The sequence below is a fragment of the Myiozetetes cayanensis genome, unplaced genomic scaffold, assembly GCF_022539395.1.
Source record: "Myiozetetes cayanensis isolate MyiCay16 unplaced genomic scaffold, myiCay2020 scf18, whole genome shotgun sequence".
NCBI classification, from domain to species: Eukaryota; Metazoa; Chordata; class Aves; order Passeriformes; family Tyrannidae; genus Myiozetetes; species Myiozetetes cayanensis.
Window position 1 is genome coordinate 3,561,494 of NW_026087389.1, and position 25,621 is coordinate 3,587,114.

Genomic DNA, 25,621 nt, shown 5'->3' on the forward strand with positions numbered 1-25,621 from the left:
TAAAACACGCTGAGCTTGTGCACTGTATTTTACGCAACTGCGGGTAAGAACCTATTCTTTCCGTTTCTCAAGGGGAAGGGTGTAATTTTGATTTTTAGCCTAAACAACTCAGGTTTTTACACAGTTACCCTGTCCACGTCCGTACTAACTCTTAACCGTTTCCTGTCTAGCAGCTCCGGGAAACATCAGGCAGCTCCCTCAGCTTTAAGAGCGACCAGAACTTAAAGGTGATGTCTGAATTCTCCAATATTTCACGAAAACCAGCAGGGGCACAGATAAAGAAACCTCCAGTCCAGCTGGCCGGGTAAGGGCTGTGTGAGGGCGGGCTCAGCCGCCGCCATGAGGAGGGCCCGTGTGCGCCTGCGCGGCCCCGCCCTCGGTGCGGGCGGGCGCGGGAAGCGGCGCGGGCGGTGAGTGATTGAGTGAGTGGCGGCGCGGGCGGGCGGTAATGGGGCTCCTCATCCCCTTCTCCCGGGGCTCTTCCCGCTGGGAGCCGCCTCTCGGAGCGCTCTATCCCGCTGGAGGGCTCGGGAGAGTTGCCCGCGTGGTTACGGGCGCAGGTGGGCCCTCGGCGCGGTGTGAGCCAGCGGCGCGAGGTTGTGTTTCACCGGACCCCCCCCTGTCCTGCTCCCTGCGCCTTTCCCTGGAGCGGTGTTTGCTCGGGAAGGGCTGGGAAGCGGGATTGTTCGGGATACAGGCGGCCTGAGCGGTGCGTTGTCGCCGCTCTTTAGCCGTGAGGTACCGGGGAGTTTGTGTGGGAGCCTCCGCAGGGGTTTTGGGGTGGTTGATTTGGGTCGGGGATGCTCCCAGCGCAGCAGGGACGGCCGGGCCTGGCTCTGGGGCTGCGCTTCGCGTGTGAAACTCTGACTGTAAGGGAATAAAACTGGCGGGCTGACACCCCCTGAGGGGTCTGAACGAGCTGTTGGGTTTTTGTTACCCTCTCTCCCAGTTTTCGGTGTTTAAGCAGACAGAAGAAAGCCCCCAGCGCTGTACTTCGGGGTTTGCAGGTGTTCCCTATCCAGGCACAACTTTATGAACACCTGGCAGCTTTTCAGCCTGGAGAGAGCGGGAGTGTTGCCCTTGAATGAAGTCGGTACAGTGCAATGGGGAGGTTGATTTTTTTCACGTGTGCCAAACAAGGTAGATTACCCATATGAAGATAATCTGTGAATTGAACCGTGTTAATGGTTGCTGCTGTGAAATTGTCATACTGGGATATGTTTAACAAGCATTTACCTGGGAAAGCGCTACTTTTCACTCGCTTTCCCAGTTTAGTTCCATTCTGCATTTTTTTGGCTAAAATGTTTTTGTTTTAAAAAGTTTGTTTTCAAAACCGTGTGTGGCCGTTTGTAAACACACCCTCCCCAAACAAACAAAGCTCCAGTCCGCAACTGGATTCTAAATTAAACCTGATGAATTATCTTGTATTTAGAAGCTATTGAAGAGTCAGACAAGTTGTATGTTGGGTGAATAGTACTCTGTACCTTCCTTCTCTCCTGCTGAATATGTACATGTGCTAGTGTGGATACACACATACGGTTCTGATGGATGTTCATCTCAACTGTCCTTGCATCTGTTGCTCATTTTCTGGCTAATTTGTGTGTGAACTATAAAATACAGCTCTATTTTTTTTTTTTGGCAAGTATTACTGTTTTTCTAATAGTGGTTTGTGATCAGTTCACTAAAGAACTCTAAAGGTCTACATGTGAAATTATTTATAATAGTTGCAGAAAGGTGAAAAGTTTTAGGACCAGATTCAGTGTGCTTTTTGATGTGGAATATAACAGGTGCTTTCCTGTTTGCATATATTAACATTCAGGTGTTTCATGAAGGTGCAGAGGTGGTACCTTCACATTCTGGATAACACTTTGATGTTGTTGTCATGAGTGTTTTCTTCCTGAGCATGTGGAAGATCATTTTGGGAGAATCTGAAATGTTCTTCTTAAAGAATTCTGAAGAGACACACTTTGCTCTTGTAAACTGGAAACTACAGTAATCTTTTCTTATTTTTATAGGGCCACACAGTCATTGCTTTTCCTGCTGGATCCATCATGATAACTCCAGCTTTTGAACTGACCCAGGATCCGGATTTTCTCACAATAATAATCAAAGTACCTTATGCCAGAGCTTCAGAGTTTGATGTGTATTTTGAAGGGGAAGACTTTAAATTTTATGCTAAGCCATACTTTCTCAGGCAAGTAGTGAAAAAACTTCTAAAAATGTGAACTTCATAGTAGAAATTGAACTTAGTTTTGGTCCCTCCAGAGCATTCCTCATCTGCAGCTTTTACAATGTTGGACTTGCAGGCAGCCCTCTTCATGCAAAGATCTGTTATTTTGGATCTGGCCTCTTTGTTCTTAGGCATTAAATCACATTTAAAGAGAGTTGAAAGCAACTTTTCTAAATTTAACTTACAATATGTTTTTAATTGTAAGATGGCCAGACAGTTCTCTGGCTGTAGGTTTTGTAGAGCCTTTTCCTGGGAGGAATCCCTGGGGATTTAACTGTGTGGCTGCCATTACTACCAAAAGGAGTCACGTAGTTTAATCCTTTGTGCTGCTTTTGGAATGTGCCTTACATTTTTGTAGGCTGAGATGTTAAGCTGCCTCATTGAAAGCCTGACTAATTCTGCATCTCATTTCTTGCCCACAGATTGACACTTCCTGGGAGAATTGTAGAAGATGGCAGGGAAAAAGCATCCTATAATACAGATGAAGGTATTGGTTCATGTTATTGGTGTATATGTCTTTAAAAATGCTACCAACTCCAGTTATTTATACTTTAAAACAAAAAAAGCAATAAAGCTTAATAGTTTGTTGCTTGCAGAGTGTTTATTACATGCTTGACTTAAGACAATCAGATTGCTGAAGGAGTTTCTTATGATCTTCTGTGGCCTGTTTGATGGAAGGATTAAAAATAAAACAGAGCTTGTATTCTACTGTTGGTTTGTGTTTATACAATGTGAGTCAGGAGACCACAACTGGTTAAATATTCTCTTTGATGTTTTATCATTACAATCTTTGAATTTTGTGAAAGAAGGTTAAAAACACGCACAGAGATTGATGCATAATGAAATGCTACCAGTATGTGTCCCACTTCCTCTGAGCCTTTTAGATGAGAGGAAAAATGCAAATTTTTTTGTTTGTCTTAGATATTTTAAAGCAATAACTACGTTCTGCCTTTCTTTTAAGGAACTTTCACAATTCGGTTACCCAAGGAGGTTCCTGGCCAATATTTTGAGGGCCTGGACATGCTGACATCTCTTTTAGCACCAAAGAAATCAAGATCAGCAAAGCCCTTGGTAGAAGAGATAGGTATGACGAGAAAAATCGTGTTTATACTCATGATACATGTACATGATGAGACAGGTTTAGATCTGAAGTGATATATGTGGAAAAATACATTATTTGTATTACTGACCAGTCCCAGCTGTGAGAAGGGAATGAATAAATCAAAGTATGGATAAGTGTAGAAACAAGTATGTTGTGGACAATATACATGTCAGCTGTATAGGTTTAGTTATGTTGAAATTTGTCCAAAATGTGCTTAAAAATATGCTAATTCTCTGTAGATCTTTGTACCCCTCTAGTGGCTGCAGAACACACACACAGTGGAGTCTTCTGCTTTCTGCAAGCTACCACAGCTGGACTTTTAGCTCGATTAAAACCCCAGGTTCTGGTGGATGTCTTGCTTAACATCAGTATTTAACAGACAAAAATGTTTGACTATCTCTGTTTAAACTTTTAGCTCCTGTCTTAAATTATTGATAACATCGCTTCGCTTCTGTCAGGGTCCTCTTAACATCAAATTCTGACCTTGTTGAAATCAGTGGAACAACTATTTCGGTCTTTGAGGGGGTACACCTAAAAAATGTAGCATTTCCTGGTCTTCAGTCTTGAAAGTGGGAGAGTTGGAAGCAGAACCTGTGGGTCACTGAGCTGTATGACCCGGTGTTGTGTAAGAGTTCTTAAAAGATGCAGCAAAATAAGAAAGGCTTTTTGTCCTGCCAGTGTTTGCCTTTCTAGGAAATCATACATGTATCTTCTGTGCAATGATTTTCTTCCTCTGACCGTGCAATATGTGCAGCTGCCTCTGCTGAGCTGTCTGAGGAGGAGGAGGAAGAAGAATTTGACTGGGAAATAGAACAGACCCCTTATGAGGAAAGTTCAGAAAGCCCTCCACGACTGCAGCACCCGTATGGATTTGGCAATTTGCGGTCAGGGGTGTTCCAGAGGCTGCAGGTAGGTGCATTTTTGTCTCCTACTGTCATAAAAGTTCTGTTTAACTGGCTGTGTAGGCTCTCTGGCTCACGAGGCAACTTTTTTTAAGAGTGAACTCTTGAAGGTGTCTGTCCACCTGATGTGTGGGGTTCACAAGCATTGTGCTGAGGCATCTAAATTTGCTTTTCTGTGTTAATTGGTAGGATAGGAGACTTCAAATGCTGTTACTCTGCTCTTGTGCCTTCAGCAGTTTCTTTTAGTCGTGAATTGATTAAAAGTAATGTAAAACCCGAGTAGTATAACAGTATTTGTAGTCTACAGTGCTTTTATTAAGGTAGATGATAACTTTTTGTAGTGATGATTTTTTGTAGTGTTCTTGCTCTAAGCAACTTCAGCTGTAGCTGTTTAAAGCAACTTAATTATGTAACTCTAATTACTGCCTGAATTGTAGTATTTTCAGGTTTTGGAGCAGAAGGATTGCTATTTCTGGAGAAAGTATTTATGTTGTTAGAATATATATATATACTGGTTTACTCAGTGAAGAAATACATTTCCCATCAGCATTCAAGTACCACTACTTAATGATGTTTAAAAGGGCACTGCAGCTGTCAAGTAATGTACAGCCACTTCAGAGAGCAAGAGTAATCTCAAAAGTCACAAGAACAGTATCTGTGATTTTTACCTTGTCTTTGTTGTGGTTCTGTGCTTTTGTTAAATATTTCAAATTTTACAGCAATGCAAAATAACCTCCCTACCTTATGATAAAATGTCCTGAATAGACTTGATAATATCATGCATTCTAAGGAGCTTCAAATAATTGCATTTCCTTGGAATTTTGATGTTCCATTTGCACAGCGAAGGCAGAATTTGGAAGGTTGGAGATCTGGGGATTTCAGTCTAATGCTGATCCCTTCCTAAACTATTACCAAATCAATCTTACATGTCATACCAGTGGCTTGGTCCTGTAACTTCGACTCCGTTCGCAGGATGAGCTCAGTGATGTGATTGACATTAAGGATCCAGACCAGACTCCTGCAGGTGAACGAAGGAGGAAGCGCCTGGAAGCTGAGGCTGCCAAGTTTGAGCCTGATCATTACCTGTGAGTATTGACTGACTTCATCTGCTCAACCAGAGGCACCTCAGTGGAAAAACATTCACTTTGCCGTTCCATAAATTATTTGGTTTAAAGATCATGTCTGGAAAGAATAATTTCACTTCTCATTTGACTGTTCCTTTGTCTCATCAGGGCAGGCCCTGGAGGGTTTTCTGTGTGACACTGACACAAGACATTGCCCATCTGCTTTGGGGTTACTCAGCTGTTTAATTACTGCTTGAGTCTGTGCTCAAGTGGGGCTGCTGTGAACTCTTGCAGAGCATTGTTCCACAGTTCACCCCCTCAGCAGCTGAGCAGCCAATCCCTGCCAGCATTTTGGGTTGTAGATGTCAGAACTTTTGTTTTCCTCTTGTGAAACAAGCATTAATGAACCATCCTGGTCTGTGAGGAGGTAATTCGAGTTTTGAAGTGAGGAGTATTTTGTCTTGGCTGCTTTGTTTTTTGCTTTCACCTGAAAGCTGTTTTACAGCAGATTGAGGAAAAGTTCCAAATCAAAACTTTTTGTTTCTTTTGTGCTTCATTCCATTTAATGAACATGGAAGAAGTGGTTTTTCATGTTCTTTTCAGGTTGGAGTGTTTCAGGTCAAGTTAGTTTTAGAAGCTGTAAATAAAATAAGTTGAAGCTATGAGATCTATTAATATACATTGATTTCTGCAAGATGGGGTGGGAGAAGAGTTCAGTCCCCGGTAGGTAGAATGACTCCTGTGGTGTGTTTTGTGGGGATCAGGAAGGCTTTACCCAGTCTGAGTTTTTTCAGAAGGTGTCAGCCTCATGTCTTTCTGTATTACACAGAAAATACGAAGAGCTTTCTGGAAATATCACTTGGAAGTACATTTCACTAGAACTGAAGTAGTTCCTAACCTATAATGGGATGCAAATTACAGTAATTCTGAGTTTCCATTTTAGACTCCTGTGTTCTGGCCTGGTAGCTGAGTTACAGCATTTAGTTTAATGGCTGTGTTTTGGTTGCTTCAGAGAACAGATGATCCCAGCCTTCCTTCAAGAGAAGTTGTTTTCCCATGTACCCTGATTAAGAACAGAAGCTCTGGGAGAACTGGTGGCAAACAAGTGTTCTGGTGCCTTTGAGCAAAGTGTACACTGATATCTCTCAGTAACTTTACAATGACATTGAAGGAAGGCAACTAAAAAAATCTGTCAGTGTGAGAGTGAAGCAAAGGACATTCTGTGTTCAGTACACTGGGCGGGTTTTTGTGTGGTGATTAAGAAGATTTTAAGACATTTCCTCCAGTTGTTTTTTCAGTTCTCTGTATTTATACCATTGTTTGGGTCAAAGAAAAAGCTCAGATGGTAAGAGGAGGCTTAGAACTTGAGTCCTTTAGTGTAAATCCTCCCAGAATTGCTATATTGAGGTTTTTACCACAGTGCTGGGATGGATGTAATCTCTCTTCCAGAATTCATGTACAACTCTTCTTTTTCAGCTTTCCTGCCTCGTGTCCTTGTTTACCTAAAAGCCCATCCCTACTTTGTGGTTACCCTTCAGCTGCACACCCTTCCTCCCCACAGAATACCTAGTTCTTAAGTGGGAGACCCTCCCAGTAAAAATCAGGTGATTTGTGTGAGGAACCTTCTCTTTGGAATATTTTCCTTTTAATACATCCCGAACAAATCATGTGTGTTCACCCTTGTGTCACGCTGCAAGCTCACCAATTTCCCAGGATTCTGGGTGGCTCAGGGAAGGTGGAGGAAGTGAGGAAGGGATACTGCAAGAAAACAGAATGTAGTTTATGCTTTTAATAATGACTCTTTTCTGCTTATAAGTCAAAGAACATATTTCTAACGTGTGGAAAATAGCCCAGAGCCCAGTGAGGTGTATTTTATGTGTGCATTAATATATACCCACATGCACTATGAACTGAAATAAATAGCATATGACTTTTCTCTGTCTTTTCCCTAGAGCTGATTTTTTTGAAGATGAAGCTATTCAGCATGTTTTAAAGTACAAACCCTGGTGGGTTGATGCTCATAAAAAGATGACAGCCTTGCAGAGGGAAAGTCATCAGGAACATGACACTCATACATTTGGTGAGAATGTGCTTATAATATATATCTATACACACACCTGTTGCTTGAATGGTAATTGCTGTGATGCCATCTTATGTTCTAGGTTATTGTTCTTAAAGGAAGTTTATTACTTTACTATTATTTTTATGGGTCTCAGCCTTTTTCTGAAGGAAAATCGTGTCCTTTTAGTAACCTAAAGGGATGTTTTCAGGGTTAGTAGATGGCCTTGTAAGAGCAGTGTTAACAGATAACTGAGGTCACCTCCCTGCACACAGTGATTGCAGAGAGCACTGCAAGTTACTATTATGCAGATTCTTCTGTTGTCCTTTGCTCATTTCCTTTGTAGTATGAAAATCTGATATTGAAAGCAGATAATGATAATCCCTTCACCAGAGGTTCTTAGTGCACTAATAATACCTGCACTTTCACATTTTCTACAGGAGAAGAACAATGGAATTTGGGTAAATGTTGTGCATTTTACTGTGAATGTAATCTGATCTTCATTCCTGGTTTCTTTTCAGCCTGTGAAGCAAGAAATTGTTAATTATATCCATCATAAATATTTGATTTTAAAAGCATTGGACAAAGGTACAAAGAAGCTTGAAAACAGAATAATGAGGGGTTCTTTTGTTTGTTTTTTACCCATTCACTCCTTAGTAAATGAAACACTCTGACTGTTTGTCTGTGTTAAGGAATATCATTAAATTAAAGAGCTGCTGGATGATTTTATTGAGGAAGAATATTTTTTCTATGAATTGAGATAGGTATGCTTTTCTTCAGTATGTTTTTGGATTTTAGGGGCAGTAACAACAGGAAAAGTACTTGAGATCTTGGCAAACCTGCTAATGAAAATTACACGGAAAATGGGGCTGCATAAAACCATTTGTTTGTAAGAATGATTAAAAAAAATTGGTCTGACTTAGATATGATTGAGTGAAGAAATTCGTGTAGTTTTGTGGATCTTGAGGCAGTTCAAGTAACAAAAGAAGTGATGTGGTGGCTGGGTGGTGTTAATGGCAACAACCCACCCTTTCCCTTTGAAAGACCTCAGTTTTGGTAACATTTGTACTGTTTGAAGGGCAAGTGACTGAGACCAGTGGAGGCTCTTAAACCTGAGTGAGTTGTGGTGAGGGAAACCACCATGAGAGGGAGTGCAGGTTCCACTTGAAGGTCTGTGAATGGAAATACAAAAGGGCAGGAGGTGGGTCCAGGCTGTTCCCCCTGGAATCTGCTCATCAGCAGAGTGAGTTCCCTGGGGGGTTACGTTGCTTCGTCCAATCGAAGGATGGTCCAGCTCCTCTGAGTTACAGATCCAGGCATCCTTAGGAGCTGGGTGCAGTTTGACTGCACATCTGCATGACTGAGTGTCCCATCCTGCCTGGGGAGTGGAGGTGACACAGCAGGCACGTGAAAGGAGCAGGGCATGTGATGAGTGAAGGGCCTTCTTTACTGCTTGAGAAATGCCGTGTTGTTTCCACTAAAACTGAGCAGTCTGGCTGCACTAAGCCAGGCTGTGCTGGACAGGGAGAAGGAGGCTGTCACTGTACTGGAGTGTGCTCCTGGTGAGAGGCCTTTGAACACAAGTGCTTGGCTGTAAAAAGCCAGAGGGTACTCGAGCACAGAAGCTCTAAGGGCACAAACACTATCCCTGTTGCAGATTGTTCCAAGGTGTTGTATGATGTGTGGTGGTTCTTTGAGCCCGTGTTTGTCTTCGTCTTTGGCTGCAAGGAGTAATTAGGAATAGAGATGGCATTTTTTATGTTTTGCATGGCATTACAATTAACTGAAGATTTTCTTTGGTTGATTACTGCTCTTATATTCATCCCTGGTTATTTTCTCCCTGTTTTTACATCATCAGGTTTTTCTAATGTCTCATTACCAGATTTATTTTTTTTTTTCTTTTTGGATCATCTCTTCTCATTAACATTTAAAGTCTTTGTCTCTCTCTCCTGTCCTTACCTTGAATCTATTTTTATTTGACCTTTTTCTCCAGCTCGTGTGCATGGTGTGTGTCTTTTGCCTTTTTTTAATTTATTCTTTTTTGTCCTTAGTGTCTCTTCTTTCTTTGGTCCTTTCTTTACATTTTACTGTGTATCTTCTCTTCTGGCCCTTTTTGCTCACACTTAGTGTCTAATGCAAGTCAAGTAATACTCCATAAAGCCCAACTAATTACCCAGCCTTTCCCATGAGGGAATAAAACTTTTGGAAAGCTTTCTTTTTGCTGCTGCTGAAGTTTGCATCAGTGTCTCCTGCTTCTACAGATTCCAGATGAAAGGGTTTGTATTTTCCAACAGTCACATTCAGCTTGGTTAAAAGTTCATTTTTATTCTACTTCCAGTTGCACAACTGTAAAAACTCCTCTTTAGGCAACACAATAATCTTCAAAGGCTCAGGCTGACATATGTATTCAATCTAACATTTATATGCTCCAAGGATATCTCATTTTGTTCATGGTAACCAGTGACTGTTCTCTTTCTGATTTCTTTATAGAATGAGAAGCAATTTCCTTTCAAAGATCCACCTTTCAGTAGAGCTTGGCTCAAATATATACCATTACTGGTAGATTCATAAGTTTAAGATGAATCACTTTCCTTTTTTTTTATCAGATTGCTGCAATTGCTCTGTCTGCCACCTTTGCATCATGTCTGTGTTCCTGGCACTGCTCTGCTGCAGAGCAGGTATTTGTCATGTGAGGAGAGACTGCTTTTTATTCATGCAAAATCCTTAATGGTCCGTCTCATCTGCAAAGGACCTCAGATTTTAAAAAGCAAGAAGAGCAAGAAGAAAGAATGATGTATGGTTTTGATATGCTTTGCAGGAACTGTGTGTTTCTTAAAGAATAAAGAGAAAAATTAGTATCAGGAGATTGGGAGATCCAGGAAAGACTGTCCAAGTCCAGTGATTCTATGGAGAATGCCTGGAGGGAGAAGGTCAGAAGTGATGTGGAGGAAATGTGCTGTAAATGTTGATTCAAGAAGTGCAGGGAAGGAAAAACTAAAATTTTCATGGGAGAAAGGCAAAGGGATGAACAAAGCAGACTTGACTGATCACATTTAGTGGGAATATTGGTGTGCACAGGAGGACAACTTTGGGTTTTTAGAACTTCTAGTTCACTTCCTGTAGAACTGAGGCTTGTCTGATCACAAGTCTACCTGACAGAGCTTTAGGGGGTCTTAAAGATGGGCCCATCTGCAAGTTCTCCAAAAATGGCCCCTTGTAGAAGGGAAAGAGCTTTTCTTGAATAGTCAGTGCCCTGTTTTTAAATGTAGAGTCTGTACAGGAAAGAGAGGTTATCAGGATGTCAGCACTGTGGGAAGGTTCAGAAACCTCACATAAACCTCAGCAGGTCACAACAAATTCAAGCACAAGAGACAAATCAATAGAAAATCAGCTTCATTAGTTCAGTCACTTGTTTAAGTTTGTTATTATCAAGTATTTTCAGGGCAGTATCCAGCACAGGGGAAAATGCTGATCCTGCACAAAGCCTTTGGGCATCTTTCTAGGCAGAGTAGCACTGCCTTTTATCTCTTAATGGCTTAGGAAGAGCTTGAAAAGAGCCTTGTTTGCTGCTGATTAATATCAATAACTAACTTTATTCCTGACTAATCCTCTCTCTGCTGACTAATCTCCTCCTTTATCTGCTGCTGCTGATTCCTTAACCTACAGGGATAGAAGTACACGTTTAAAAACCTTCATGTGGTAAAATAATATTTTAGTTCAAAAAATAAAAAGGGAGGGATCAGTTCTCAGTTCTTTGAGAGAGCTGTGGGATTCAAGGCTTGGCTTGACAGGACCCTAAGCCAAGGCTCTGCTCTCACCAGAACACAGCTGGTTATCAGAGGTCCTTCCTGACCTGTACCGTCCTGATCTGACCACTGAGTCAGCTCTCTGTGCAGATATAGCACATTTTATCTAAGTGCCCCTAACACATTTAGAGCTGCAAGTGTCATAGTGGTCTGGAGATACGGATCTTACAGTGATTTAAGTGGTGTTATCGCAGCGTAAAACACCAGTAAGGCTGTAACAAAACACCCCTCCGGCTGTCAGACCTCATCCTCCCCTCAGGGATTAAACCGTGCCTCATTGACACTCAGGTTCTGAAGGGCAGTTTGAAATATCTTTGTTTTAACATGAGGAATGGCCAGTTTAAAGTACGTGAGAGAGATGATTAAGGTGTAAAGGTAGTCTCTGCAGGACTATCTGTCAGTAACTTTGTGAGGTGAATTTGTCTTTGAGTCCTTTACACTTGCATACATTAGCAGTTTCACTGTGGCTAGGAGGGTGGTTTTGCCACTGACAAATGTGCAAAGCAATGCAAAGTCAAAGTTACAGAAAACTTGCAAATTCAGTACTTGATAAGTACCAGCAGCTTCTGCTTTGCATCAGATTAATATTAATTGTTGTACAGACTGTTAACTAAAACGTTGGTAATGCAAGTGTACAGAAGTGCACAGGCTTAACACAGCAGACAGTGCAATTGCAAGTTTACTTGTTAATCTTACTCTGTATACTTGGCTTTTGAACTGGGAAAACAAAGTAGGCGGTGGTTTTGATGTGTTAATAATGAGCTTCAGGCCTGGATAATTCGCTGTTCAAAAACTCTGAGGAACGGATAGATATTTATTTGTAGCGTTATTTTCTCCAGAGAGGGATTTTATTTAGAACACCTGGCATTTGGCAGCGAGTTAATGAACATCATGTAACACTTACCTTTGGGAATTGTCTGCTCTACGTCTTGTTTCCTGTTGTTTAGTAAACCTGGAATTTCTGTATTTATGGTCCAGTTGGAGATGTTATGATGCTTCAGAGTTTGCATTTTAGAGGAAGAAAACTTTACTCCTGTGTTTCCTGAACTTCACTTGCAATTTCTTTGCTGTCTGCTTAAAACGGAAATAGGGTTCACATTTACATTGAAGCATCAATTTACAAAGAAATTTACTGATAGATTATAGATACATCACCTGTATTAGTGATATAAGGGGTAATACAGAGTGGACAGAAAAACAGAGTTAGAACTGCCACAGTCTTACTAAATTGTCATGTTTTTCTGGATCTTAGCAAGTGGAAGAGATTGGCTTTTTCTTTCATTTCTCCCACACAAGGTGGACTTAAACTTCATCTTACTCAGCTTCTGATTGTGCATCCAGGCAGAAATCCTTGGCACTTGCAGAGGTTCAGAATCATCAGTGTGTACATGCAGTAGACTGCAGGGCTGGAGCTTGACATTGAAAGGAATATATCAGAGTTTAATAAAAGTTAAAATGAAAGTAAGAATGATTTAGGTTTCTGCTTGAGTGATGAGTGACTTGTGATTAGTTACATGCTCCTTTTTAAAGAGACTGTTGAAGTAGTATTACCACCTATTAAAATGAATGTGCCAGCTTTAAATTCATAATCAATTATCCTTTTACTTTTTATAGTTGTCTTCTCTGAGGATGAGAGAGAGCAGCTGAGGAAGTTCACAAATAAATCTTACCTTCTGGATAAAAGGAGCCGTCATCATGTATATCTTGGATTAATTGATATCCTCCTGGCATATTGCTATGAGATCTGTGTCAATGAGGGGGACAAGAATGTAAGTTAGAAAAAATAAAAATATAATCTGTGTTAGGAACTTAGTGCTGCACCCTGTACTGCCATTTAGGAAACTTATTTTTTTAAAGTGGACTCACTTCCAAGCATTAAAAATATATGATTGACTTAAAATTAAGGACTTTGTATCTAGAGATACAAAGTATCTATTGGGAAGCATGTGGGGATTAATGGGATTTCAAAATACTTGTGTTCTTCTGCAACAGCATTTTAGTAGGAGAGATGTGGGATTGCAGGAGATTCCAGACAATTCTGTTTGTTTCTGATTTGTGCTGTGATGTGTCTTGATTTATGTAAATGGAAATTTAACAAAATAATCATTCTTTTTTGTTCTGTGCTGTTATGGGGATAATTTGCCCTTTTGGGAATGGACTTGTATCCCAAGTACAGCTTTGAGCCTTGAATCACCTCTGCTGCTATTGAACAATGAGGTGTTTTCTGAATGCTTTTAATCAAAATATTGAGTTGTGTAATCAAAATTCTGTTCTGTCTTAATCAGACTGGCTTGGAGGGCATGGATTGTAGAAGGAGAAGCAGAAATGCCCAGACCTCTTTATTCAACAGAATAATCTGGGATTGTTGTTTTGTGTGTTAGTGCTGCACAAAGTTGCAAATCTGGTAGGAACACAATTGTACAATTGGTTATTTGGTTTGCAGTGAGTGTATGGGATATGTAGAAAACACACTGTGGGTTTTGTCCTTTTTTTCCCCTCCTTTTTTTTTTTTTCTCCTTTATTCCTATTTAATAGGAAAACCAAGACATTCAGGCCACACAAATCTTTTACTAGAGCCAGGATTACAGATCAAGACTTTCTGGCTTTTTGCCCTAATCATCCCACTAGACCACACTACCACACAAATACTGTGAATCTGTCACATTTTAAGAATAATGACACTTTACATGCACTGCTGGCTTTGGGACCCTCTCCCAAAGCCAAAAGTCTTGAGCTGTTTTCACGAAACAAGGCAGTTGAGCTTGGCTTTTGTTGATTCAAGTTTCTGTTGCTTTGTGCAGAGGGACAGAATTCCACTAAAATGCTATTTTTCTGTGCATTGCTGTTGTATTTCAAAGACTTTGTTCATGGGTTCAATATTCCCACTATGAAAACCAACATCTGCATTGCAATATAATTTTTAATGCTGTCCTGTGGCCATTTCAATGCACATAATATAATTACTGCTGCTTATTCACAAAGGTTCTTCAGTTGCTGCCAGAATGTTAGCTTAAATAGTTTGCCAGCAGTCTTGAGTGTGGGATTAGATAACACTTATTTTACTGTCTTCTCTTAAAATTAGGTTGAATCATCTTGGAACATCAGGAAACTGAGTGCAACGTTGTGCTGGCTGGAGGTGAGGCAAAAATAAAGTTCTGTATTGTGTGGGTTTGCTGTATGTTGGGGTTTTATGGGTGTTGTGTGTTGCTTTTGGGCAAAGTTCACTCTTTCAGTACTGAAGATGAATTAAGTGTATGTTCCTGTCTTTAGTGTTCCTGGGAATGACTTCTGGGCTCTGTGGTAGTGTTGCTTTACCTGCCCCTGTCTTTTCAGCCTTATTTATAGAATCATAAAGTTTGGGAAAGACCTTTTTAAGATCATCAGGTCCCACCATCATCCCAACACCACCCCCTTGGTCACTGTTAAACCATGTCCAGGTGCCACATCCCTGTTTGTTTGGTTGCTGCTCCCCCTTTGAAGCCAACAGAGATTAGAGGAAACACTGAATTCTGTTCTTTCCCCATTCCCATTGTTCACTGAGTGCACTCAGACCTGTGTAAAGAAGTTGCTGAAGAGCTGGAAGTGGAAAGGACTTCACCTGGCCTGTAATGCATTAACTGTCATGATGCAGCAAGCTGGGAAGGACTGTCCCACTCCCATGCCTGAAATTACTGAGCCAAGGCTCAGTTTGCAGGATCAAACCTCAAATTTGACAGGACTTTTGGGTTCATCCTTTAAGCTTTTCTAGTGGTGGTCAATGTTATACTCACTAATAACTTATTCTGACAACAGGTCTTCTAGATCTTTTATTATTAATTCTGCAGTAGCAGGTCACAAAAGAGTGCAGTTAAAATGCACTGATTGCCTCAATTCCTGATTTATCTTTTTCAGATCCACGTCCTAACATAGTAAAGGGGTTTTCTGCATGTCCTTATGATATAGCAGTTCTTGGTGCAGCCTGTGCCAACAGTATATTTCATGCTCAGAAAATTCAGTCTCCTGGCACCAAGCTGTTAATAACTATCTCTGTTATACAAACCATGTAGGGTGGGTGTTTTCATCATCCTGTAAACAAAATTGCCTGAGCTCTGGTTTGTTTGAACTGGCTGCCATTTTGCTGGGCATGACATGTACACACACCTTAGCCTTTAAATATTAAATCACAAACCATAAATGATTTAAATGCTTGCTGGTCATCCATTAAAACGAAAAATGGGTTGAGGTAGTCACAGTGCAGAGAAGTGCTGGCTGTCAGCAAAGTGTTTTTATTAATTTTAATAAATTGAGGGTTCAAGGTGAAATAGGTATTTTGATTTGAATTCATAAATGGAGTATTTTGTCCTGAAAAGTGAAAGCTGGGAAGAAATTCCCTCTTTTAAGAAAGTCTTTAATACCACCTTAATGCCTCTTGCCTGAGTAAATTTGAGGTCTTCCTCACTCATAAAGGAGGACAAGGAACTGCTCTCCCCAGGCAGGTATATTTATCCTTGTCTTGAATATCTATAATTTTCATGGAAGGCAAGAGTCATGTATCATTTCTAAAGATCTCATATGTACACATGTATTTGGTTAATATCATGTGGATTTAATTTTTCTTTATTTTTAAAAGGCTTTTTATAGCTTCTCCTTAATATATATAATAACGTGGGACAGATGTAATTTATTGCTTTAATCTAAAGGATGGCAGAGTCTCGAGTTAGATGTTTGATTCTGATGTTCTCTACGTTCTCTTTTTAATCCAAACCCACTAAAATGTACAGGATTTGTTATCCTGCCACGCAAACCAAATGTGCAGTGTCTTCTTTCTGTTTAACATGTTGATTTCCATATCTATTCAAATACAGCTTTTTAGAGGCATAATATATAAAATGTACTTTTTTTCCCCCCCCTCCTCTTGTGCTATGACTTTTTTCCTTAAAGGAAAAAAACCAAGCACAAAAATCTTAATTCTTATTTTTCGCTGCTACACACAGAGCTTCTCTTGCATCCACGATGTGCTGGTGTCTTTTGGAAGAAGAGTGCTGTGCTATCCCCTGTACAGGCATTTTGGGTTAGTGACACGTGCCCTCAGTGACACAGCCATGATACTGCAATTAGGTGAGTGGTTTAGGGGGTTTGTTTATTAAAGTTACTTGCAACTTTTCTATTTATCATGAGTTACTACTTTAAAAAAACAAAAACAAACATTCAGGGTTAAGATGAATTTGTTTGGACAGAAGAATCACTGAGAAGCAGCTCTTCACTGGTTTATTTTCAATTGCAGGATTAAAAACCCACACAAATGACAATATTAATCTCTACCACTGCCAAAAACTATGGATTCAAAATACTATTTACATTATAGCAATCGGGTAGTGAAGTTTTAAGGTGAAGATGGACGGTGTCCTTCTTCACTTACCTCCACTGGCTTATGTTGCTCTTCATACACGTGAAAAAAATAAAATTCTGGTAACAAATCTGCAGTGATACAATGCTGTCAGCCTTCTGGATTATTTCTTTTTTCTAAGGAGGACAGTGCATGAGAGGCTAAGAGGGTGGGCAGGCCCTGGCACAGGCTGCCCAGAGAAGCTGTGGCTGCCCCAGCCCTGGAATTGTCCAAGGCCAGGTTGGAGCAACCTGGGCTGGTGGAAGGTGTCCCTGCCCATGGCAGGGAGTGGAACTGGGTGGTCTTTAAGGTCCTTTCCAACTCAAACCATTCTGTGATTCTGCTTCATGTGGACATAAATCCATTGGGAATGGCATGGGCAGCGTAGTGATGAAAGTAGATTCATGTAGATCCAAGGACTGCTTGGTTCAAATTGACCTCTCCTGATTTCAGATTTCTTTCAGGATGCTGTTGACAGAAGCTGGGACATGGTATAATGCAATGTTTCACAAGTAATAAACACAGTAAACTAATGTATTTTAAAATACTGAAGAATTCTGATGGCACTGAATGCCTCAAGTTATGTTACTTGACTTTAAAAATATTAGTCCTGTGTTGATGGATCACTTCCAAGATACAGGATACTGCATTTTTAAGCTATTAAGGATCCTAGTATGTGGTTGAAACATTTTATTTTGCATTAAGACTTTGTGCCAAAGTCTTAATTGTAAGACAAATGCATTGAGCTGATTAATGTTGAGGTTCTCAGCAGATTTCTTCATATGCTGTTGGAGTGATCTGTAGTACTTAAAATACTTCACAAAACTGTTCAAAATCAATATTGGCTGTATTTATCTGTTCTTTGGGTAGGGTTGAAAAGGGAATGAAATGCAGTGGTAAATCCATGACCCTGCCAGAGCAGGGAGGTTGGACCAGGTGACCCATTGTGGTGCCTTCCAACCTGAACCATCCTCTGATTCTGTGATTCTGAAGTTGTCCTCTATGAGCTGGTAATAAAAACTCATTTGGGCTCTTTTTTGCTACATAAAATGTCCTTGGCTTCTTTTCATGAAGAATCTAACACTAATATATTTACAATTCTGCAGTTACCCATTAAAAACAGATAGTACTATTGCCTAACTGGGTAAGTTATTACCAGGATGTTTCAATTTAAAAGTCTGTGATAGCTCTTGTGTTTAAAAATCCTGTTGTTCTCTCTTTTAAAGGATACAGTAAAGTTCAGTTTATCTTCTTAGATGAATGCTCCTTCCTGAAAATGTGGAAAAATGTACAGAAGTCTTCAGGAAAAATAATGTAAAATAGAAATGGGTGACTTTAAATTTCCTTTGCTTCCAAATACACAATATGAAAGGTGATAGAATTCATGATGTAGAATCAGTACAATTTGTTATATCAAATGGCAGAGACAGATCTTGGGTCAAATTACATCCTTTTTTTTTTTGAAATAGTCTGTGAAAAGAGGACTGGATTTCTGAAAATGTAGAATTCAAGTTGCAGGCTGTGGTGTAGCAGCTCCCATGGCAAGGAACTCCAGAACAACCCAGCGATCTGCAGACGATTGCTCTGAATTTTGTGTTACACGTGTTGGGATCTTTTTATTTGTGATCAGTACAATGCAGAGCTGTGACTTCACACAGGAGAGATGCAAGAGCCGTGTTAGATCATACGGACTCACGCCCTAAAAGCAGACTTTGGTGCTTTGCTGTGCTCCGTATTTGCCTGACTCAGGATTCCCTACTCCCTGTCTGGCAAGATTTGCAGCCTCTCTAATTAGAGACCCATTAAGCTCCCGGAATCCAAAACTTTTAATTTATGAAGAAAGACTTTTTAATTGAGAATTAGTGCGATATTCTCGGCTGTGCGTTGTCGCTTGGCAGATGAGGAGCAGCAGTGGATGCTGAAAATGCTTTGGGCTGACAGTTTGACAGCTGGAACCTGAGAAAATTAGCAAGATTTTAATTCCACATATCATTTCTTTTTAAAAGAGCTCACTTCTTTTTAGTCAAAATACTGAAGTTTGACAAGCTTGGCTTGACAAGCATCGATGGGGATGCAGTCTAAAAGTTATCAGTTATATTTGGGATTTTGTTTTCTTACCTGACTTCTTCAGTAGGTTTTCCAAAACCAGTGGGTTTTTGAATTCTTTGCCATGGCTTATTACTCTTTGTTCTTTCTCCTTCTTTCCACCTTCCTCGTGCTTTAACTTTCACACTCTGTCTCTATTTTTGCAGCGTGGAATTACAAACAAACAAACAAATGTTGTGCTTGAACAGCAGGGGGAGTTCTGATCTTTTTTTTTTTCCTTTTTTTTTTTCTCCTTTTTTTTTTTCCCCTCCTCTTCTAAATCTGTAAAATGTAATTTCATCCCTGTTCAGGTTTCATAGCCTAGGAGGAGCCAGCCTCTTGGGAGAGGGTTATTAGATTCCATTTGCAGTAGTGGCTGTTTTCATTTGAATATGGTGGTTTTTTCCCCATTAAGCAGCGAAAATAATTTTAAGTGTTCCAGCACTTAACCCTTTAGCAACTGTAACCAGCAAACTGAGGGAGGATATTCCAGCTAATTGGATTGTTGCATATGAAGGAAAAATCAAACTGACAACAGAAAGTTTTCTGGTTGTGGAATGAGAAATCATTTACATTTTTAATCCTTTACTGCATTTATTATCTGTGTATCAAACAGGCCCCTTACTGAGCCCTGGGGAGGGAGTTTTTCTTTCATTTTGTCAAATTATTCAGTAACTAGTCAGAAGCAGGAAAAGTTTTCCCTAATTTCAGGCCCTGGTGAGCTGTTGGGCAGTGACATCATTACACTGCCTCACACAGTTCCATGTGCTTGACCCTGCTGAGGGCTGTCTTCCCAACCTTGCTATTTTCCAGCACAGGTATTTGTGGAAGCATCAAGGGAAATGTGTTTTGCTCCAGAGAAATGATGGGGCATAACTCTTTGTTATCTGTGAGTTACTTTTCTGTTTAGTTCTTTTTTTTTTTTTTTTTTGGTTAAAATACTCTGCACTCTCTGCCTGTCACAAAGTTTGGGACAGCACAGCTCGGAGAAGTGGCAAAGCTGGGGGAAGGGGCTCCTTCAGCTGTGGGGAATTACATGCATGGCTGTGCCTTGAGGCTTTAGTCTTGCAGAGAGATTCCCACTGAATTCAGAGGCTCCACACCCAGAGGGATGTGGATACCAAAGGACAGTTACACTGCTGCTGTTCTGAGCCTGAGAAGATGATAAATACCATCTGTCAAGATTCCTAGCGATGTTACCAATCCAAAAATCTGTTTGCAGGAAAAGCTGCAGTTTTGAAGTGTCTGCTGGACATCCACAAGATTTTCAGGGAGAGTGACCCTGCCTACATCCTCAACGATCTCTTCATTACAGACTATTGCATCTGGATTCAGAAAATCAAGTAAGTTCCTCAGTAGTTATTGGTGTGGGTAATGTTTTTAGCATACTTCACCTATGAACAAGTATCAGCAAAGTAAAAAGAAATTCTGTCCCCTCTACATGGAAATATGATCACTCTTTTTCATTTAGTTGCTGTGTCTGTCCAGTTATTCTTGTGGAGGTATTCGGTGCATTATTTAATGTAGTGACATGACTGGAGAAAGGAGGGAGGAATTGCATTTTAAATAAAAATGTGAGTTTTCATTAATCTATTAATAGGGTTTTTTTGGGGGGAAAACCAGCTTCTGGGGAATTTTCATTCTATTGCAATCTCTCAGGAAGAAAAAAGCTTAAATATCACTTACATAACTTCAGGGTAAAGGTAAGAAATAACTTCTGGTTCAGAATTGAATTGACAGCACAGGCAGACCATTGACAGCTGTGAGAAACATTGATTTATGGGCTGTAGCAGTTGTAGCAATTGATTATCAACACCAGAGTAAGTGTCACAAATCTCCATGCACTGTGTGCTCCTGCCCCTGGAGCTGTTTGCCAGCTCCCTCTCCCTGACAATGGGCTTTGGCTTCCACTTCACTTGAGAGGAAACAGTGACTCTGCCACTTCCAGACAAAGTCCCTGCACTTCAGCACTTCTGTGCCTCACCTGTGTTCTTTCAACAGAGTCAGCATGGCTTATTTCCAGAGTTTTGGGAAGTTTGTAGCCAGGCTGGTTACAATATCAGCATGTTTTAATGGCTTAAAACCAAAAGTGTCGGTAGGAAAACAGTGGGAAGTGGATTAAATGATTAAAGCAAGCTGCATGTTCAAATCTTACTAAGCTTTATATTGTTCTTGTCAGATTTATTCTGTTTTTCCATGCAGCTTTTGTATTTTCTTCCTTCCTTTTTATGTCTTCACAGCCTTCTCTGAAGGGCCACAAAAGAAGGTGTGAGTTGGAATAGGCATTGCTGATGTAAACAGAAAAAAAATGCCATTTTCATGCTGGTTAATGTAGCAAAATAGAGACTCATAAAACTGGTTAAAATTATTTTTTGCTTTCACAATTTAACAAGAGAGTGTGGGAGAAAAATAACTTCAGTGCACAAGACACAAGGAGCAGTGAGGGGATATAGAGGGAAATGGGTAATAATTATGATGAGAAGGGGGAATGTGACAGAGAATTGAGCCAGCCTGCACGGGCTATAGGTTTGGGTGTGACCTTATCAGAACTTCTTGGAGAATTAAAGACCCTCGGGTGATAGCTGTTTGTTATGTGTGGTACATGATGTTGATTCTTATTCTCCTCTGTGTGCTTTCAGTGGTTGTGTTGCTATAAATAGCAATGAACAAAACACTCTAAAGCAACTACAGGTGTTTCCAAACATTCTGATTCATCAATCCTCATTAATTCCAGGAACAGCCAGTTCATTTTACACTGTCATATTTGAGGAGGGCTTTTTTTTTTTTGTCACACCTTAAATGTGTGGGAAGTTCCCCAGTTATGGGGAAATTCATGTTCAGGTTGAAGTTGAGATGAAAAAGTGCGGTAAATAAAGAAGGAGAAAGTTATTTCATGGATCTTTCACAAAGAAATGAGTCATAAGACAGTAATATCACTGCTGCCCATATCAATGAATATAATGTCGAGCAAGTCAGTCATAAAACCCAGGGTTTTCTTTAAATCCAGCCCAGGGAAATGCACAGTAGCTATAAGTGACTGATAGATTAACACGTTTCCTCCCAGACTCTCACATTATGTCCCAGTTAAGCAGAACTGACAGCTGCTGGAAAGAGGGCAATTAAGCTCTCTTATTGTCAGAGTGACAGGGCACAATAGCTGTCTGTCATTAGGAGAGCGGGAGAAAGAGGAACCGCAGAAACCATCCCTATTTTTAGGTCTGAATCAGGACAGCATTTAAGCATATGCTGAAGTCATTCCTGTTCAGTTTAGCAGTGAAACATGTGTTTTAAGTTCAGCATGTGCAAAGTGAATGGGAACACTTTGTTATATTCCTTTATGTTGAAGGGAAGCACGAAGTTCACTTGTCATTCAGAAAATACCTTGACAGATGCCGAAATGGGCGACCAGTTGTCTGTTCAGGACAAGAGTTCCCAGCTCCCCAGGGTGAGGCATCTGGAGAGGAGGGTGGTGCATCTCCCAGGGGAAGAAGGTTATGACATCCCTCTGGAGACTCCCTCTGAAGTACTGGCACAGGTTGCCCAGAGAAGCTGTGGCTGCCCCAGCCCTGGAAGTGTCCAAGGCCAGGTTGGAGCAGCCTGGGCTGGTGGAAGGTGTCCCTGTCCGTGGCAGGGTTTGGAACTGGATGATCTTTAAGGTCCCTTCCAACCCAAACCCCATTCTATGATTCTATAATTGCCTTTGTGGTGAGAGAGTTCTGTGAGGGGAAGGTATTCATAGGTATTTTTGTGATGGTCTTCCAGTATAGTTATTTTCATCTCCAGTGGGTCTGGATACTTTTCTGTTTTGTTTCTTGGCTGTTCTTTGCTCCGTGGAAGCTTCGTTAACATTCTTTGTCTCCATTTCCTCCTGTCTTTTCATAACTGAGAGTGCTCTTAAAATCCATGGAGGATTTTCTTTTCTTCCCCTCTTTCCCTGGTATTTAACCAAGTCCTGGTTTAGGTTGGGGCTTCTTTTTTCTTTTATAAATAGTCACAACAGACTGTAGGTTCTTTTGAATGAAGAATTTGGTCACTTTAAAAACAGCTGGAAGCAAACTTTTTAGCTCACCTGTGCTGGCAGAGAAGAGTCTGGGAGATGCAGGTTTAGGAAAAAAGCTTGGCACAGGCAAAACTGTAGTGGATGCATCCAGTGGCAGTAAGCACACAGTCCCATTCCAGATGAAGGGGAACTCCCCTGGTAGGTGCCAGCTTTTAAATATTCCATGTGGAAACAAAAACCTTATGGCCAGCAGTGTGTCAATGGCTGATTACAAATTTGGTTTGAGATCATGGTTTGGCTGTGGGGAAATGAGATGAATAAGTGAATGTGTCACTGAACTGGCAAGAGCTGATTTATTTTAAGCACAGTGTATCTGGAATTGGAAATGATTAAGCTGCTGAATAAAACACATGCAGGTGGCTAATAGTCAGTTGGGTATGGGGAGAACAAACCAGGTCTTTAATGCTAAGGATTTTATTTTCTTTTTTAGCAAAAATTGTTTTAATCAGGTGCCTGGTACTAAGAGAAAAATGGATTCCCGAATGTCTTAGACAATCAAGATATTAGCTAAAATTTTGCCTTCCTGTTTGCCCTCTTAAAGCTAGTTTTACCTGCTTTCTAGGTTTCTAGTATTTCTCTTTAAGCTGCTTGTGAGGTGACTATTAATAATTTCAACTACTGTATGAACTGGCATGTAAATCCTGTTAACTGTTACTAGGCTTTGGAGGAAGGGAGCATGTTGCTCAGCAAAATTCACCAGAAAAGAGGGAAAAGTAAATGTTAACCTGGATAACAAAGGCTCAACAAAGACCTATGGAGGCAGCTTGTGGTAAATCTCGGCAGGTGGTGTCAACATTTCTGTTGAAAAGCCAGATGCAGCCAGATGGAAAATTGCATCTTTAACCCCTGAGGTCATAATGACATGTCATCACTTCATTTGATCCCCCTGCTAAGTGAGCTTATCATCCACCCTGCTGTCACTTCTGTTATGGCTTTCATTTCCATAATAAAATTAAATTTAATTTGTCTGCTTTGCATGCCTTTGTTCTTTAGGTCGGAGCTTTTACAAGCCATTCTGATACATGTGGCAGCCTCTGAGGTGAAGTTGTATCTGAATTTGTATTGTAAATCTGAGGTTTTCTCTGTCTTCCACACCTTCCTTTGAGCAGGAGGAGATGAGGGAGAGGAGAAGGAGTTTTGGGGAAACCTCTGGTTGGTTGACAGCTGCAGTAAGGGCTGCTGAGACCCAGGGAATCCAAGTGTGGGCTTGTTGCAGGAGAGCTTTCTCTCCCTCTGGAGAGGAGTTCTGTGAGCCCACAGGAGTTGTCCTTCACAGAAGTCAGAATAGTTTACCCACTGCCTCTTGCTGTGCTGAGGTTCCTTTGTGTGGCCTGATGTCTTTCTCCAGTGTTTTGTGTTCCCCTTTGTGCCAGGCTCTATTCACACTGGGTTTTGGCCACTGTTGTTCGTGTGTGCCTGCTGGCCATGACATGGCTGGAGGGCTGAACAGTTCCTATGAGTCCTTGTCCAGGCAGGCAGGAAGTCCGTGCCATTCTGCAGCCCTGCCTGAGAGGAAGAACTTGAGCCCACGTCAGTTTAAAATACTTTTACCTACTATTTGCATGCATGTCTAGTTTTAAACAGTTATCACTTTAGTGTCAGTAAATGAGCATATTCTGTATTCCTGAAATGGAGGTGAAGTTCTGAGTGTTCCTGGCGGTTTTCCAGGGATTGGTACACTTAGTACAGAATGACAGAATGGTTTGGGTTGGAAAGGGCTTTAAAGATTATCTTGTTCCACCCCCCTTCCATTAGACCAGGTTGCTCAGAGCCCCATCCAGCCTTGACTGTTGTATAGTTGGGATTAATCTGCTCAAAGTTTTGTGGGTATGAGACACGCAGGAGCATAAGGTACATTTTTCATTACCACTATTTTTCTACTTTTTAATTTACCACCTGACCTTTTGTTCATGTTCTGTTGCAAGAAGAAATATTATTAAATGACTGTTTGTGTATTGTAGTAGCTTCAACTTGTGCAGTGAAGGAGATCTGTGTGTTAAGACAAATAAGCTGTTAAATTGCCTTGGTGTGTTCTCTGGAAATGTATCTTCAACTTGCTTTGTTATCCTTCACAAATATGTGCTCCCCAACCTGAGACAAATGTAACATTGCTAATTTTGGTGCCTGTAGGTGTAACATGCCAGTTTGAGCATGGATTCTTTGATTTTTTTTAAAGTTTGGAAAAAAACCCAGGGTTCCTGGTGGCATTTATACAATCTCTGCAGAAGCTGCTGTCTTTATTGGAACTAACTGAATTAAAGCTAAGCCAGATATTCCTGAGCTGTCCTTGCTTCTCCCTGGTTTGCAGGTGAGACATATCCTGAAAGGCAGGTCGGCCTCATGGGCCTGCTTTCCTTTTCATCTCTTCGTTAGAATCGAAACCTAGTCCTTGTTACAGCATAATTACCTGGTCTGAAGCCAGCAGGGAGTTGCTGCTTTACTTTAGGATGGGGATTTCTCTAAATAAATGTAGGATTAATTACATTCCCAGCATGTCATGGAGGTGAAGAGATTGACTCTGATCATTCAGCCAACCCCTCTTCTTTTCCCCAGGTTTTCTGAATCACTTGTTTAATCAATACAGTGTAGTCTTGGCCTGAATTGTTAAGGCCTGATGTTGCAAAGGCATTAAGAAGCCCAAGTCTTTCAGAAAAAAATATAAGATTTGTGAGATTTAGGATGTTTTGCTGCCTGTGTCACATCAGATCAGAAAGGGCACAAAAGGGAGTAAGGAACTCAACCTGTGGCATTGCCACATTACCTCAGGCTCTTGCTAGGTTTGGGAAAATGTTTTGAAATGTGTAACATCTTTAAGTAGCCAGATGTTATGATCTTTGGATGAATTTAAATAGAATTTCAACATGCATTCCAATGGTATGTTACAGTAATTTGTGAAATGGATCATCTACCTGCAAACGTAGGAAATTGGATCCAGTTATGATTTGCTC

General features: G+C 40.7%; 1 protein-coding gene across 5 annotated transcripts in view; it reads left to right on the top strand.

Moving 5' to 3' along the window:
* The first annotated feature begins 381 nt into the window (after nt 1-381).
* The window catches only part of SHQ1 (SHQ1, H/ACA ribonucleoprotein assembly factor), a 45,064-nt gene continuing 19,824 nt past the window's right edge, over nt 382-25,621 (top strand). For 4 of the 5 annotated variants that reach the window (XM_050312829.1, XM_050312830.1, XM_050312827.1 and 1 more), the window contains exons 1-11: nt 382-410; nt 2,016-2,194; nt 2,653-2,717; nt 3,192-3,314; nt 4,087-4,241; nt 5,207-5,319; nt 7,251-7,378; nt 12,778-12,932; nt 14,246-14,299; nt 16,137-16,260; nt 19,836-19,956. In XM_050312829.1, the coding sequence (XP_050168786.1) occupies nt 2,052-2,194; nt 2,653-2,717; nt 3,192-3,314; nt 4,087-4,241; nt 5,207-5,319; nt 7,251-7,378; nt 12,778-12,932; nt 14,246-14,299; nt 16,137-16,260; nt 19,836-19,956 (1,181 nt within the window). In that variant the 5' untranslated portion in view covers nt 382-410; nt 2,016-2,051. Of the gene's footprint in view, nt 411-690; nt 710-2,015; nt 2,195-2,652; nt 2,718-3,191; nt 3,315-4,086; nt 4,242-5,206; nt 5,320-7,250; nt 7,379-12,777; nt 12,933-14,245; nt 14,300-16,136; nt 16,261-19,835; nt 19,957-25,621 lie in introns of those variants that run through there. The other variant, XM_050312828.1, reaches the window with a different exon arrangement.